General features: G+C 46.0%; 1 protein-coding gene across 1 annotated transcript in view; it reads right to left on the bottom strand.

Moving 5' to 3' along the window:
* Window positions 1–1,422: 1,422 nt before the first annotated feature.
* Window positions 1,423–16,829, bottom strand: part of ushbp1 (Usher syndrome 1C binding protein 1) — a 32,378-nt gene continuing 16,971 nt past the window's right edge. The window contains exons 13-14 of the mRNA XM_087784883.1: window positions 3,089–3,187; window positions 1,423–3,024 (exon numbers count right to left, since the gene is read on the bottom strand). Coding sequence (XP_087641009.1) covers window positions 2,865–3,024; window positions 3,089–3,187 — 259 coding nt within the window. The 3' untranslated portion in view covers window positions 1,423–2,864. The remainder of the gene's footprint in view (window positions 3,025–3,088; window positions 3,188–16,829) is intronic.

The following is a 16,829-nucleotide window of genomic DNA, read 5'->3' as shown; positions in this document are numbered from 1 at the left end:
TGTGTTCTTGAATGTAGCCAAAACAATGCTAGCCTAGCTAAGTGTTTATGGTCAATAAAGCCCCAAACTGCTGCTACAGGTCTCACACTTTCTCAGTCCAGTCAGAGTCGATTGAGTGAGTTCCTAAAACGGTTAAAAAAATATAGATGCTAAAATCAACAGTGGAAGTCTGCCTTCTGGCTCAGCTCTTCCACAAGATTGAGGCTCATGTCTGATTCAAGATTACATGTCAATCATGTCCTTCAGACTTTCTTCGACTAGGAAGGTCAGATGTGAGCCCTGAGTTTCTGAACTTAGAAGCCACCTCCATCAAGGACGTTATGAGATTTTCTGTGTTTGAAGAACGGTTTTTTTTATTGGATTACCATTTGGATCCACAAACCTTATGAAGGATTAACAACTACCGCCACCTGCATATCACTTGAACTGATTTCTTCACTGATATTTTAAATTCTGAAATAAATGTATATAATATGTATATATTTACTACATTTGTTTAGTGGGTGCGATTGTCAAGAATCTGGCCGTATGATATGTATCACGATACTCGGGAAATAATACGATATATCGCTATATAGTAGTAACAAGGACATATTTGTAGTATTTTCGAGTACTTGACTCTGGTGTTGCAGAATCTACAGATCACATGATGTTTGACGAAGTCGTAACTGCTTTCATTTGTTAAAGCAAAATATCTAAACATCAGCTTTAAAAGCTGCTGGAGACGACTGTATCCTCTCATCCTCAGTCATCACCGGGATGTAATGACTGCAGAGGAAGGACTACTGCTAACTAGCGGCTGAAAGTTTAATAGCAACACAAAGTGAATCTTTTATCCAAACAAACAAAAAAAATGTAGAAGATGTGGATGCAGGATGTTGAATATTGACACAATATTATAAAAAGTATTGTGATATTTAGGTGTAATATTTGTTGATGTATGCTTTCAGTGTTTACTTGTTGGAAGTTGAATGCATGTTAACTAGAAGGAGACGAAGTAAAGCTCCTGATGACTGATGTGTTTGTTGTGGAGGAGGTTGCGAGAATCTTCCTGGAGCCAGAACACTGTGTACAATAAAAGTATCATCTGGTCTAATGGCAGCCATTACAACAATAGCGACGGTGACCTGCAGGGCGGGGGGGCGAGGTGACGACGGGACCTCTGCTCTGACCTCTGCCCGGGAAAGGGCAAGCTCAGGCAAGAGTCCGGGCGTCAGGGACTCACAACCTGGTCCGGCTCTCTGAAGCCTCCATTCACAGTCCAACACAACAGCCAGAGCTGACCCGTGGGCCTGACCTTCAACCTCTGCCTTCACTCCATGACCGACGCCACAGCTGCGGCCGGCGCTTTGAACCGAGGGCCAGATAAAGACATGGCGGTGGCGAGTGATTATTGAAACGATCCATCACAGCTCTGAGCAACACAGAGAACTGCAGTTTTTATTACATCATAGAGAAGTTACAAGTGTAACGTATAAACATACAGTTGTGTGTTCATTACATCTTTAGAGGTATTCCATTCACCGCCTCTTTTATTACTATACCAGGATTTTTATATTGAATTTAAAAGCTACGAAAGAAAAAATTGAATTTTGTTTATTTTTATTATAATATCAACCTCAATGAGTATCACAAAAAATGTATATAATTATTACAAAAAACATATTCAACCTTTTAATTAATTTGAATTCAATTATTCCAAAAGAAAATGCAATTCCTTTAATAAAATAGAAGTATTTACCCGGACACGTGATTTGATTGGTAGCTTTAGGAGGATAGAATGATTTCCATATTTCAATTCCATCAGAATTTTCTGCCAAGTCCCTCATGTTAGGAATACATCATGTGTTTGATGGGAGTCACGTGATCTCAGGGGTGAACCCTCAACTCATCCAGAAAAGAAGACTGCGACCTAACAAGGACGAAGTAAAGGTCAACACAAATGTCTCATCAAAATTCTACTGCCGGTCCATAAATCTGAGCGACCCGTTTGGGTTCAGCACACCTATCAGACCTCCTGACCCTGGCTGAACCCTGCAGACCTCCAGGGTCACCGTGATCAGGACCACAAGCTGCTGCTCTGTATTCAAAGTGGACCCGATGAAGTCTGCCTCAGGAACTCACCGGGAATCATCATTTTTCTCTTCTTGTGAGTCGCGTCCAGGAATGTGTATCGGCGAGAATCCGGCGATACGATGTGTGCAACACTACAATATATTGTGATACTGTAGTAACAAGTATATATTTGTAGTATTGTCGAGTACTTGACTCTGGTGTTGAAGAATTGACAGACCACATGACTCTTGATGAAGTCGTAACTGTTTTCATTTGTTTTGGAACCAAAATATGTCCAACCATTAGCTTTAAAAGCTGCTGGAGTCGACTGTATCCTCTCGTCCTCAGTCATCGCCGGGATCTCGCAGGAATTAATTGTTCCTTTACCTACAAAGGACGTATTGACTGCTGCCATCTAGCGGCCGGCAGTTTAATTGCAACCCAAAATGAATAAAGTGGATGTTTTCACGTTAATTGTAATTAAAAAATGTAGTTTAATTTAAACAGACTTTATTGAAATATAATCCATAAAAAGTGTTTTTAAATGGTAACAGTGCTGTTAATACAGTATCTTTCTCCTCACGCCCGTTATAGTGGCACAGCTCAGTGACCCTCAAAGAAGCTTGGCTTCACATGTGCCAGCAGCACTAAGTAGACTAATACCTCTGCCAAGAAGCTTGCGGCACATGAAAACACAGCATACGTTATAGTATTATGGGTCATGCAATAAAAGAACCCTGGAAATGAAGAAGCTCTGCAGCAGGAAGTACGAGGATCAGCTGAGACAGCAGGTTACTGAACACACAACCTCACAGCACTGTCTCCTCCCTCCTCCACTCCGCCTCTTCACCGTTCGAGGACTCGCTCTGGTCAGGCCGACTCTCCGCCATCGCCGCCACTCTCTGCTCCAGACGCCACGCGTGCTCGCGGTACTTCCTGCGGACGTGTCGGTACGAGCTCAGAGCTTTGCTGCAGGGCGAGAGGAGGAAGAGGTCGTAGCGTCACGAGGTTTCATCGGAGGTTCGTGGGTCACCTGTGAGCGTGCGTGAGGCGAGCCAGATGGTCGTCACCAGAGCTCCTGCCGCCGTCTGAGTCGTGGACCAGAGCCAGTCTCTTCTTCAGCACTTGTTCTCTGCAGCACAAAGTTGAACAGTGATGATGAGGGTCAGCCCATGGTTGCTTAGCAACAGAGGGAGCTCAAGGTTCCCCTTCACTTGGACAGAGAAGCTCCTTGAATGACGACAAAGGATCGTCAAGTGAACATAGGAGGAGCTGAGGAGGAGACAAGAAATCATGTATAGGAAAGTTGTGTAAAGTACATGAGATGAAGTCGTCTCTGTGGAGGACAGATCAAAGGAGAAGGTGGTAAGAAATGAAAACAAAGGAGTGGGGAGGAGAGAGGGAGAAAGTGTGAAAAGAAACAATGAGGACAGGTGGCAAACAAGGAATTGAAGAGATGGAAGTAGGAAGATAAAATAAATTAAAGGTAGCTGGTGAGGAGACACGAAGATAAGAATTAAGATGAGCAGAAAAGTAAGAATTGAGGAGGGTAGGAGATGAAACTTGGAGAGCAGGATGGTAAGAATTGAGGAGGGTAGGAGGTGAAACTAGGAGAGCAGGAAGGTAAGAATTGAGGAGGGTAGGAGGTGAAACTAGGAGAGCGGGAAGGTAAGAATTGAGGAGGGTAGGAGGTGAAACTAGGAGAGTAGGAAAGTAAGAATTGAGGAGGGTAGGAGGTGAAACTAGGAGATTAGGAAGGTAAGAATTGAGGAGGGTAGCAGGTGAAACTAGGTGAGTAGGAAGGTAAGAATTGAGGAGGGTAGGAGGTGAAACTAGGAGAGCAGAAAAGTAAGAATTAAGGAGGGTTGGAGGTGAAACTAGGAGAGCAAGAAAGTAAGAATTGAGGAGGGTAGGAGGTGAAACTAGGAGAGCAGGAAGGTAAGAATTAAGGAGGGTAGGAGGTGAAACTAGGAGAGCGGGAAGGTAAGAATTGAGGAGGGTAGGAAGCTGAAACTAGGAGAGTAGGAAGGTAAGAATTGAGGAGGGTAGGAGGTGAAACTAGGAGAGTAGGAAGGAAAGAATTGAGGAGGGTAGGAGGTGAAACTAGGAGAGTAGGAAGGTAAGAATTGAAGAGGGTAGGAGGTGAAACTAGGAGAGTAGGATGGTAAGAATTGAGTAGGGTAGGAGGTGAAAGTAGGAGAGTAGGAAGGTAAGAATTAAGGAGGGTAGGAGGTGAAACTAGGAGAGTAGGATGGTAGGAATTGAAGAGGGTAGGAGGTGAAACTAGGAGAGTAGGAAGGTAAGAATTAAGGAGGGTAGGAGGTGAAACTAGGAGAGTAGGATGGTAAGAATTGAGGAGGGTAGGAGGTGAAACTAGGAGAGCAGAAAGGTAAGAATCGAGGAGGGTAGGAGGTGAAACTAGGAGAGTAGGAAGGTAAGAATTGAGGAGGGTAGGAGGTGAAACTAGGAGAGCGGGAAGGTAAGAATTGAGGAGGGTAGGAGGTGAACCTAGGAGAGTAGGAAGGTAAGAATTGAGGAGGGTAGGAGGTGAAACTAGGAGATTAGGAAGGTAAGAATTGAGGAGGGTAGAAGGTTAAACTAGGAGAGTAGAAAGGTAAGAATTGAGGAGGGTAGGAGGTGAAACTAGGAGAGTAGGGAGGTAAGAATTGAGGAGGGTAGGTGGTGAAACTAGGTGAGTAGTAAGGTACGAATTGAGGAGGGTAGGAGGTGAAACTAGGAGATTAGGAAGGTAAGAATTGAGGAGGGTAGGAGGTTAAACTAGGAGAGCAGGAAGGTACGAATTGAGGATGGTAGGAGGTGAAACTAGGAGAGCAGTAAGGTAAGAATTGTGGAAGGTAGGAGCTGAAACTAGGAGAGTAGGAAGGTAAGAATTGAGGAGGGTAGGAGGTGAAACTAGGAGAGCGGAAAGGTAAGAATTGAGGAGGGTAGGAGGTGAAACTAGGAGAGTAGGAAGGTAAGAATTGAGGAGGGTAGGAGATGAAACTAGAAGAGGTGGAAGGTAAGAATTGAGGAGGGTAGGAGGCGAAACTAGGAGAGTAGGAAGGTAAGAATTGAGGAGGGTAGGAGGTGAAACTAGGAGAGCAGGATGGTAAGAATTGAGGAGGGTAGGAGGTGAAACTAGGAGAGTAGGAAGGTAAGAATTGAGGAGGGTAGGAGGTGAAACTAGGAGAGTAGGAAGGTAAGAATTGAGGAGGGTAGGAGGTGAAACTAGGAGAGTAGGATGGTAAGAATTGAGGAGGGTAGGAGGTGAAACTAGGAGAGCAGAAAGGTAAGAATCGAGGAGGGTAGGAGGTGAAACTAGGAGAGTAGGAAGGTAAGAATTGAGGAGGGTAGGAGGTGAAACTAGGAGAGCGGGAAGGTAAGAATTGAGGAGGGTAGGAGGTGAACCTAGGAGAGTAGGAAGGTAAGAATTGAGGAGGGTAGGAGGTGAAACTAGGAGAGTAGGAACGTAAGAATTGAGGAGGGTAAGAGGTGAAACTAGGAGAGTAGGAAGGTAAGAATTGAGGAGGTCAGGAAGGTAAGAATTGAGGAGGGTAGGAGGTGAAACTAGGAGAGTAGGAAGGTAAGAATTGAGGAGGTTAAGGAGGTGAAACTAGGAGAGTAGGATGGTAAGAATCAAGGTGGGTAGGAGGTGAAACTAGGAGAGTAGGAACGTAAGAATTGAGGAGGGTAGGAGGTGAAACTAGGAGAGTAGGAAGGTAAGAATTGAGGAGGGTAGGAGGTGAAACTAGGAGAGTAGGAAGGTAAGAATTGAGGAGAGTAGGAGGTGAAACTAGGAGAGTAGGATGGTAAGAATTGAGGAGGGTAGGAGGTGAAACTAGGAGAGCAGTAAGGTAAGAATCGAGGAGGGTAGGAGGTGAAACTAGGAGAGCGGGAAGGTAAGAATTGAGGAGGGTAGGAGGTGAAACTAGGAGAGCAGGAAGGTAAGAATTGAGGAGGGTAGGAGGTGAAACTAGAAGAGCAGGATGGTAAGAATTGAGGAGGGTAGGAGGTGAAACTAGGAGAGTAGGAAGGTAAGGATTGAGGAGGGTAGGAGGTGAAACTAGGAGAGTAGGAAGGTAAGAATTGAGGAGGGTAGGAGGTGAAACTAGGAGAGTAGGATGGTAAGAATTGAGGAGGGTAGGAGGTGAAACTAGGAGAGCAGAAAGGTAAGAATCGAGGAGGGTAGGAGGTGAAACTAGGAGAGTAGGAAGGTAAGAATTGAGGAGGGTAGGAGGTGAAACTAGGAGAGCGGGAAGGTAAGAATTGAGGAGGGTAGGAGGTGAACCTAGGAGAGTAGGAAGGTAAGAATTGAGGAGGGTAGGAGGTGAAACTAGGAGAGTAGGAACGTAAGAATTGAGGAGGGTAAGAGGTGAAACTAGGAGAGTAGGAAGGTAAGAATTGAGGAGGTCAGGAAGGTAAGAATTGAGGAGGGTAGGAGGTGAAACTAGGAGAGTAGGAAGGTAAGAATTGAGGAGGGTAGGAGGTGAAACTAGGAGAGTAGGATGGTAAGAATCAAGGTGGGTAGGAGGTGAAACTAGGAGAGTAGGAACGTAAGAATTGAGGAGGGTAGGAGGTGAAACTAGGAGAGTAGGAAGGTAAGAATTGAGGAGGGTAGGAGGTGAAACTAGGAGAGTAGGAAGGTAAGAATTGAGGAGAGTAGGAGGTGAAACTAGGAGAGTAGGACGGTAAGAATTGAGGAGGGTAGGAGGTGAAACTAGGAGAGCAGTAAGGTAAGAATCGAGGAGGGTAGGAGGTGAAACTAGGAGAGCGGGAAGGTAAGAATTGAGGAGGGTAGGAGGTGAAACTAGGAGAGCAGGAAGGTAAGAATTGAGGAGGGTAGGTGGTGAAACTAGGAGAGTAGGAAGGTAACAATTGAGGAGGGTAGGAGGTAAAACTAGGAGAGTAGGAAGGTAACAATTGAGGAGGGTAGGAGGTGAAACTAGGAGAGCAGGACGGTAAGAATTGAGGAGGGTAGGAGGTGTAACTAGGAGAGCAGGATGGTAAGAATTGAGTAGGGTAGGAGGTGAAAGTAGGAGAGCAGGAGAGGTGAAACTAGGAGAGTAGGAAGGTAAGAATTGAGGAGGGTAGGAGGTGAAACTAGGAGAGTAGGAAGGTAAGAATTGAGGAGGGTAGGAGGTGAAACTCGGAGAGTAGGATGGTAAGAATTGAGGAGGGTAGGAGGTGAAACTAGGAGAGCAGTAAGGTAAGAATCGAGGAGGGTAGGAGGTGAAACTAGGAGAGTAGGAAGGTAAGAATTGAGGAGGGTAGGAGGTGAAACTAGGAGAATAGGAAGGTAAGAATTGAGGAGGGTAGGAGGTGAAACTAGGAGAGTAGGAAGGTAAGAATTGAGGAGGGTAGGAGGTGAAACTAGGAGAGTAGGAAGGTAAGAATTGAGGAGGGTAGGAGGTGAAACTAGGAGAGTAGGAAGGTAAAAATTGAGGAGGGTAGGAGGTGAAACTAGGAGAGTAGGATGGTAAGAATTGAGGAGGGTAGGAGGTGAAACTAGGAGAGCAGTAAGGTAAGAATCGAGGAGGGTAGGAGGTGAAACTAGGAGAGTAGGAAGGTAAGAATTGAGGAGGGTAGGAGGTGAAACTAGGAGAGTAGGAACGTAAGAATTGAGGAGGGTAAGAGGTGAAACTAGGAGAGTAGGAAGGTAAGAATTGAGGAGGGCAGGAGGTGAAACTAGGAGAGTAGGATGGTAAGAATCAAGGTGGGTAGGAGGTGAAACTAGGAGAGTAGGAACGAAAGAATTGAGGAGGGTAGGAGGTGAAACTAGGAGAGTAGGAAGGTAAGAATTGAGGAGGGTAGGAGGTGAAACTAGGAGAGTAGGAAGGTAAGAATTGAGGAGAGTAGGAGGTGAAACTAGGAGAGTAGGATGGTAAGAATCAAGGTGGGTAGGAGGTGAAACTAGGAGAGTAGGAACGTAAGAATTGAGGAGGGTAGGAGGTGAAACTAGGAGAGTAGGAAGGTAAGAATTGAGGAGGGTAGGAGGTGAAACTAGGAGAGTAGGAAGGTAAGAATTGAGGAGAGTAGGAGGTGAAACTAGAAGAGTAGGATGGTAAGAATTGAGGAGGGTAGGAGGTGAAACTAGGAGAGCAGTAAGGTAAGAATCGAGGAGGGTAGGAGGTGAAACTAGGAGAGCGGGAAGGTAAGAATTGAGGAGGGTAGGAGGTGAAACTAGGAGAGCAGGAAGGTAAGAATTGAGGAGGGTAGGTGGTGAAACTAGGAGAGTAGGAAGGTAACAATTGAGGAGGGTAGGAGGTAAAACTAGGAGAGTAGGAAGGTAACAATTGAGGAGGGTAGGAGGTGAAACTAGGAGAGCAGGACAGTAAGAATTGAGGAGGGTAGGAGGTGAAACTAGGAGAGCAGGATGGTAAGAATTGAGTAGGGTAGGAGGTGAAACTAGGAGAGCAGGATGGTAAGAATTGAGTAGGGTAGGAGGTGAAACTAGGAGAGTAGGAAGGTAAGAATTGAGGAGGGTAGGAGGTGAAACTAGGAGAGTAGGAAGGTAAGAATTGAGGAGAGTAGGAGGTGAAACTAGAAGAGTAGGATGGTAAGAATTGAGGAGGGTAGGAGGTGAAACTAGGAGAGCAGTAAGGTAAGAATCGAGGAGGGTAGGAGGTGAAACTAGGAGAGCGGGAAGGTAAGAATTGAGGAGGGTAGGAGGTGAAACTAGGAGAGCAGGAAGGTAAGAATTGAGGAGGGTAGGTGGTGAAACTAGGAGAGTAGGAAGGTAACAATTGAGGAGGGTAGGAGGTAAAACTAGGAGAGTAGGAAGGTAACAATTGAGGAGGGTAGGAGGTGAAACTAGGAGAGCAGGACAGTAAGAATTGAGGAGGGTAGGAGGTGAAACTAGGAGAGCAGGACAGTAAGAATTGAGGAGGGTAGGAGGTGAAACTAGGAGAGTAGGAAGGTAAGAATTGAGGAGGGAAGGAGGTGAAACTAGGAGAGTAGGAAGGTAAGAATTTTGGAGGGTAGGAGGTGAAACTAGGAGAGTAGGATGGTAAGAATTGATGAGGGTAGGAGGTGAAACTAGGAGAGCAGGAAGGTAAGAATTGAGGAGTGTAGGAGGTGAAACTAGGAGAGTAGGAAGGTAAGAATTGAGGAGGGTAGGAGGTGAAACTAGGAGAGTAGGAAGGTAAGAATTGAGGAGGGTAGGAGGTGAAACTAGGAGAGTAGGAAGGTAAGAATTGAGGAGAGTAGGAGGTGAAACTAGGAGAGTAGGATGGTAAGAATTGAGGAGGGTAGGAGGTGAAACTAGGAGAGCAGTAAGGTAAGAATCGAGGAGGGTAGGAGGTGAAACTAGGAGAGTAGGAAGGTAAGAATTGAGGAGGGTAGGAGGTGAAACTAGGAGAGCGGGAAGGTAAGAATTGAGGAGGGTAGGAGGTGAATCTAGGAGAGTAGGAACGTAAGAATTGAGGAGGGTAAGAGGTGAAACTAGGAGAGTAGGAAGGTAAGAATTGAGGAGGGCAGGAGGTGAAACTAGGAGAGTAGGATGGTAAGAATCAAGGTGGGTAGGAGGTGAAACTAGGAGAGTAGGAACGAAAGAATTGAGGAGGGTAGGAGGTGAAACTAGGAGAGTAGGAAGGTAAGAATTGAGGAGGGTAGGAGGTGAAACTAGGAGAGTAGGAAGGTAAGAATTGAGGAGAGTAGGAGGTGAAACTAGGAGAGTAGGATGGTAAGAATCAAGGTGGGTAGGAGGTGAAACTAGGAGAGTAGGAACGTAAGAATTGAGGAGGGTAGGAGGTGAAACTAGGAGAGTAGGAAGGTAAGAATTGAGGAGGGTAGGAGGTGAAACTAGGAGAGTAGGAAGGTAAGAATTGAGGAGAGTAGGAGGTGAAACTAGAAGAGTAGGATGGTAAGAATTGAGGAGGGTAGGAGGTGAAACTAGGAGAGCAGTAAGGTAAGAATCGAGGAGGGTAGGAGGTGAAACTAGGAGAGCGGGAAGGTAAGAATTGAGGAGGGTAGGAGGTGAAACTAGGAGAGCAGGAAGGTAAGAATTGAGGAGGGTAGGTGGTGAAACTAGGAGAGTAGGAAGGTAACAATTGAGGAGGGTAGGAGGTAAAACTAGGAGAGTAGGAAGGTAACAATTGAGGAGGGTAGGAGGTGAAACTAGGAGAGCAGGACAGTAAGAATTGAGGAGGGTAGGAGGTGAAACTAGGAGAGCAGGATGGTAAGAATTGAGTAGGGTAGGAGGTGAAACTAGGAGAGCAGGATGGTAAGAATTGAGTAGGGTAGGAGGTGAAACTAGGAGAGTAGGAAGGTAAGAATTGAGGAGGGTAGGAGGTGAAACTAGGAGAGTAGGAAGGTAAGAATTGAGGAGAGTAGGAGGTGAAACTAGAAGAGTAGGATGGTAAGAATTGAGGAGGGTAGGAGGTGAAACTAGGAGAGCAGTAAGGTAAGAATCGAGGAGGGTAGGAGGTGAAACTAGGAGAGCGGGAAGGTAAGAATTGAGGAGGGTAGGAGGTGAAACTAGGAGAGCAGGAAGGTAAGAATTGAGGAGGGTAGGTGGTGAAACTAGGAGAGTAGGAAGGTAACAATTGAGGAGGGTAGGAGGTAAAACTAGGAGAGTAGGAAGGTAACAATTGAGGAGGGTAGGAGGTGAAACTAGGAGAGCAGGACAGTAAGAATTGAGGAGGGTAGGAGGTGAAACTAGGAGAGCAGGACAGTAAGAATTGAGGAGGGTAGGAGGTGAAACTAGGAGAGTAGGAAGGTAAGAATTGAGGAGGGAAGGAGGTGAAACTAGGAGAGTAGGAAGGTAAGAATTTTGGAGGGTAGGAGGTGAAACTAGGAGAGTAGGATGGTAAGAATTGATGAGGGTAGGAGGTGAAACTAGGAGAGCAGGAAGGTAAGAATTGAGGAGTGTAGGAGGTGAAACTAGGAGAGTAGGAAGGTAAGAATTGAGGAGGGTAGGAGGTGAAACTAGGAAAGCGGGAAGGTAAGAATTGAGGAGGGTAGGAGGTGAAACTAGGAGAGTAGGAAGGTAAGAATTGAGGAGAGTAGGAGGTGAAACTAGGAGAGTAGGATGGTAAGAATTGAGGAGGGTAGGAGGTGAAACTAGGAGAGCAGTAAGGTAAGAATCGAGGAGGGTAGGAGGTGAAACTAGGAGAGTAGGAAGGTAAGAATTGAGGAGGGTAGGAGGTGAAACTAGGAGAGCGGGAAGGTAAGAATTGAGGAGGGTAGGAGGTGAATCTAGGAGAGTAGGAAGGTAAGAATTGAGGAGGGTAGGAGGTGAAACTAGGAGAGTAGGAAGGTAAGAATTGAGGAGGGTAGGAGGTGAAACTAGGAGAGTAGGAACGTAAGAATTGAGGAGGGTAGGAGGTGAAACTAGGAGAGTAGGAAGGTAAGAATTGAGGAGGGCAGGAAGGTAAGAATTGAGGAGGGTAGGAGGTGAAACTAGGAGAGTAGGAAGGTAAGAATTGAGGAGGGTAGGAGGTTTAACTAGGAGAGCAGGATGGTAAGAATTGAGTAGGGTAGAAGGTGAAAGTAGGAGAGCAGGAGAGGTGAAACTAGGAGAGTAGGTAGGTAAGAATTGAGGAGGGTAGGAGGTGAAACTAGGAGAGTAGGAAGGTAAGAATTCAGGAGGGTAGGAGGTGAAACTAGGAGAGTAGGAAGGTAAGAATTGAGGAGGGTAGGAGGTGAAACTAGGAGAGTAGGAAGGTAAGAATTGAGGAGGGTAGGAGGTGAAACTAGGAGAGTAGGATGGTAAGAATTGAGGAGGGTTGGAGGTGAAACTAGGAGAGTAGTAAGGTAAGAATCGAGGAGGGTAGGAGGTGAAACTAGGAGAGTAGGAAGGTAAGAATTGAAGAGGGTAGGAGGTGAAACTAGGAGAGCGGGAAGGTAAGAATTGAGGAGGGTAGGAGGTGAAACTAGGAGAGCAGGAAGGTAAGAATTGAGGAGGGTAGGAGGTGAAACTAGGAGATTAGGAAGGTAAGAATTGAGGAGGGTAGGAGGTGAAACTAGGTGAGTAGGAAGGTGAGAATTGAGGAGGGTAGGAGGTGAAACTAGGAGAGTAGGAAGGTAAGAATTGAGGAGGGTAGGAGGTGAAACTAGGAGAGCAGTAAGGTAAGAATCAAGGAGGGTAGGAGGTGAAACTAGGAGAGTAGGAAGGTAAGAATTGAGGAGGGTAGGAGGTGAAACTAGGAGAGTAGGAAGGTAAGAATTGAGGAGGGTAGGAGGTGAAACTAGGAGAGCAGGAAGGTAAGAATTGAGGAGGGTAGGAGGTGAAACTAGGAGAGTAGGAAGGTAAGAATTGAGGAGGGTAGGAGGTGAAACTAGGAGAGTAGGAAGATAAGAATTGAGGAGGGTAGGAGGTGAAACTAGGAGAGTAGGAAGGTAAGAATTGAGGAGGGTAGGAGGTGAAACTAGGAGAGTAGGAAGGTAAGAATTGAGGAGGGTAGGAGGTGTAACTAGGAGAGCAGGATGGTAAGAATTGAGTAGGGTAGAAGGTGAAAGTAGGAGAGCAGGAGAGGTGAAACTAGGAGAGTAGGTAGGTAAGAATTGAGGAGGGTAGGAGGTGAAACTAGGAGAGTAGGGAGGTAAGAATTGAGGAGGGTAGGAGGTGAAACTAGGAGAGTAGGAAGGTAAGAATTGAGGAGGGTAGGAGGTGAAACTAGGAGAGTAGGATGGTAAGAATTGAGGAGGGTTGGAGGTGAAACTAGGAGAGTAGTAAGGTAAGAATCGAGGAGGGTAGGAGGTGAAACTAGGAGAGTAGGAAGGTAAGAATTGAAGAGGGTAGGAGGTGAAACTAGGAGAGCGGGAAGGTAAGAATTGAGGAGGGTAGGAGGTGAAACTAGGAGAGCAGGAAGGTAAGAATTGAGGAGGGTAGGAGGTGAAACTAGGAGATTAGGAAGGTAAGAATTGAGGAGGGTAGGAGGTGAAACTAGGTGAGTAGGAAGGTGAGAATTGAGGAGGGTAGGAGGTGAAACTAGGAGAGTAGGAAGGTAGGAATTGAGGAGGGTAGGAGGTGAAACTAGGAGAGCAGTAAGGTAAGAATCAAGGAGGGTAGGAGGTGAAACTAGGAGAGTAGGAAGGTAAGAATTGAGGAGGGTAGGAGGTGAAACTAGGAGAGTAGGAAGGTAAGAATTGAGGAGGGTAGGAGGTGAAACTAGGAGAGTAGGAAGGTAAGAATTGAGGAGGGTAGGAGGTGAAACTAGGAGAGCAGGAAGGTAAGAATTGAGGAGGGTAGGAGGTGAAACTAGGAGAGTAGGAAGGTAAGAATTGAGGAGGGTAGGAGGTGAAACTAGGAGAGTAGGAAGATAAGAATTGAGGAGGGTAGGAGGTGAAACTAGGTGAGTAGGGAGGTAAGAATTGAGTAGGGTAGGAGGTGAAACTAGGAGAGCAGGAAGGTAAGAATTGAGGAGGGTAGGAGGTGAAACTAGGAGAGTAGGAAGGTAAGAACTGAGGAGGGTAGGAGGTGAAACTAGGAGAGTAGGAAGGTAAGAATTGAGGAGGGTAGGAGGTGAAACTAGGAGAGTAGGAACGTAAGAATTGAGGAGGGTAAGAGGTGAAACTAGGAGAGTAGGAAGGTAAGAATTGAGGAGGGCAGGAAGGTAAGAATTGAGGAGGGTAGGAGGTGAAACTAGGAGAGTAGGAACGTAAGAATTGAGGAGGGTAGGAGGTGAAACTAGGAGAGTAGGATGGTAAGAATCAAGGTGGGTAGGAGGTGAAACTAGGAGAGTAGGAACGTAAGAATTGAGGAGGGTAGGAGGTGAAACTAGGAGAGTAGGAAGGTAAGAATTGAGGAGGGTAGGAGGTGAAACTAGGAGAGTAGGAAGGTAAGAATTGAGGAGGGTAGGAGGTGAAACTAGGAGAGCAGGAAGGTAAGAATTGAGGAGGGTAGGAGGTGAAACTAGGAGAGTAGGAAGGTAAGAATTGAGGAGGGTAGGAGGTGAAACTAGGAGAGTAGGAAGATAAGAATTGAGGAGGGTAGGAGGTGAAACTAGGTGAGTAGGAAGGTAAGAATTGAGTAGGGTAGGAGGTGAAACTAGGAGAGTAGGAAGATAAGAATTGAGGAGGGTAGGAGGTGAAACTAGGAGAGCAGGAGGGTAAGAATTGAGGAGGGTAGGAGGTGAAACTAGGAGAGTAGGAAGATAAGAATTGAGGAGGGTAGGAGGTGAAACTAGGTGAGTAGGAAGGTAAGAATTGAGTAGGGTAGGAGGTGAAACTAGGAGAGTAGGAAGATAAGAATTGAGGAGGGTAGGAGGTGAAACTAGGAGAGCAGGAAGATAAGAATTGAGGAGGGTAGGAGGTGAAACTAGGAGAGCAGGAACGTAAGAATTGAGGAGGGTAGCAAGGTAAGAATTGAGAAGGGTAGGAGGTGAAACTAGGATAGTAGGAAGGTAAGAATTGAGGAGGGTAGGAGGTGAAAGTAGGAGAGTAGGAAGGTAAGAATTGAGGAGGGTAGGAGGTGAAACTAGGAGATTAGGAAGGAAAGAATTGAGGAGAGTAGGAGGTGAAACTAGGAGAAAAGGATGGTAAGAATTGAGGAGGGTAGGAGGTGAAACTAGGAGAGCAGTAAGGTAAGATTGAGGAGGGTAGGAGGTGAAACTAGGAGAATAGGAAGGTAAGAGTTGAGGAGGGTAGGAGGTGAAACTAGGAGAGTGGGAAGGTAAGAATTGAGGAGGGTAGGAGGTGAAACTAGAAGAGTAGGAAGGTAAGAATTGAGGAGGGTAGGAGGTGAAACTAGGAGAGTAGGAACGTAAGAATTGAGGAGGGTAAGAGGTGAAACTAGGAGAGTAGGAAGGTAAGAATTGAGGAGGGCAGGAAGGTAAGAATTGAGGAGGGTAGGAGGTGAAACTAGGAGAGTAGGAACGTAAGAATTGAGGAGGGTAGGAGGTGAAACTAGGAGAGTAGGATGGTAAGAATCAAGGTGGGTAGGAGGTGAAACTAGGAGAGTAGGAACGTAAGAATTGAGGAGGGTAAGAGGTGAAACTAGGAGACTAGGAAGGTAAGAATTGAGGAGGGTAGGAGGTGAAACTAGGAGAGTAGGAAGGTAAGAATTGAGGAGAGTAGGAGGTGAAACTAGGAGAGTAGGATGGTAAGAATTGAGGAGGGTAGGAGGTGAAACTAGGAGAGCAGTAAGGTAAGAATCGAGGAGGGTAGGAGGTGAAACTAGGAGAGTAGGAAGGTAAGAATTGAGGAGGGTAGGAGGTGAAACTAGGAGAGCGGGAAGGTAAGAATTGAGGAGGGTAGGAGGTGAAACTAGGACATTAGGAAGGTAAGAATTGAGGAGGTGAAACTAGGAGATTAGGAAGGTAAGAATTGAGGAGAGTAGGAGGTGAAACTAGGAGAGTAGGATGGTAAGAATTGAGGAGTTTAGGACGTGAAACTAGGAGAGCAGTAAAGTAAGAATTGAGGAGGGTAGGAGGTGAAACTAGGAGATTAGGAGGGTAAGAATTGAGGAGGGTAGGAGGTAAAACTAGGAGAGTGGGAAGGTAAGAATTGAGGAGGGTAGGAGGTGAAACTAGGAGAGTAGGAAGCTAAGAATTGAGGAGGGTAGGAGGTGAAACTAGGAGAGTAGGAACGTAAGAATTGAGGAGGGTAAGAGGTGAAACTAGGAGAGTAGGAAGGTAAGAATTGAGGAGGGTAGGAGGAGAAACTAGGAGAGCAGGAAGGTAAGAATTGAGGAGGGTAGGAAGGTAAGAATTGAGAAGGGTAGGAGGTGAAACTAGGATAGTAGGAAGGTAAGAATTGAGGAGGGTAGGAGGTGAAAGTAGGAGAGTAGGAAGGTAAGAATTGAGGAGGGTAGGAGGTGAAACTAGGAGATTAGGAAGGAAAGAATTGAGGAGAGTAGGAGGTGAAACTAGGAGAGAAGGATGGTAAGAATTGAGGAGGGTAGGAGGTGAAACTAGGAGAGCAGTAAGGTAAGATTGAGGAGGGTAGGAGGTGAAACTAGGAGAGTAGGAAGCTAAGAATTGAGGAGGGTAGGAGGTGAAACTAGGAGAGTAGGATGGTAAGAATCAAGGTGGGTAGGAGGTGAAACTAGGAGAGTAGGAACGTAAGAATTGAGGAGGGTAGGAGGTGAAACTAGGAGAGTAGGAAGGTAAAAATTGAGGAGGGTAGGAGGTGAAACTAGGAGAGTAGGAAGGTAAGAATTGAGGAGAGTAGGAGGTTAAACTAGGAGAGTAGGAAGGTAAGAATTGAGGAGGGTAGGAGGTGAAACTAGGAGAGCGGGAAGGTAAGAATTGAGGAGGGTAGGAGGTAAAACTAGGAGATTAGGAAGGTAAGAATTGAGGAGGGTAGGAGGTGAAACTAGGAGATTAGGAAGGTAAGAATTGAGGAGGGTAGGTGGTGAAACTAGGAGAGTAGGAAGGTAACAATTGAGGAGGGTAGGAGATGAAACTAGGAGAGTAGGAAGGTAACAATTGAGGAGGGTAAGAGGTGAAACTAGGAGAGCAGGACGGTAAGAATTGAGGAGGGTAGGAGGTGAAACTAGGAGAGTAGGAAGGTAAGAATTTTGGAGGGTAGGAGGTGAAACTAGGAGAGTAGGAAGGTAAGAATTGAGGAGGGTAGGAGGTGAAACTAGGAGAGCAGGAAGGTAAGAATTGAGGAGGGTAGGAGGTGAAACTAGGAGAGCAGGAAGGTAAGAATTGAGGAGGGTAGGAGGTGAAACTAGGAGAGTAGGAAGGTAACAATTGAGGAGGGTAGGAGATGAAACTAGGAGAGTAGGAAGGTAACAATTGAGGAGGGTAAGAGGTGAAACTAGGAGAGCAGGACGGTAAGAATTGAGGAGGGTAGGAGGTGAAACTAGGAGAGTAGGAAGGTAAGAA

The sequence above is a fragment of the Callionymus lyra genome, chromosome 2 (assembly GCF_982586985.1).
Source record: "Callionymus lyra chromosome 2, fCalLyr1.hap1.1, whole genome shotgun sequence".
Lineage (NCBI taxonomy): Eukaryota > Metazoa > Chordata > Actinopteri > Syngnathiformes > Callionymidae > Callionymus > Callionymus lyra.
Note: the sequence above shows the minus strand (reverse complement) of the source record. Positions and strands in the feature narration are given on the sequence as shown.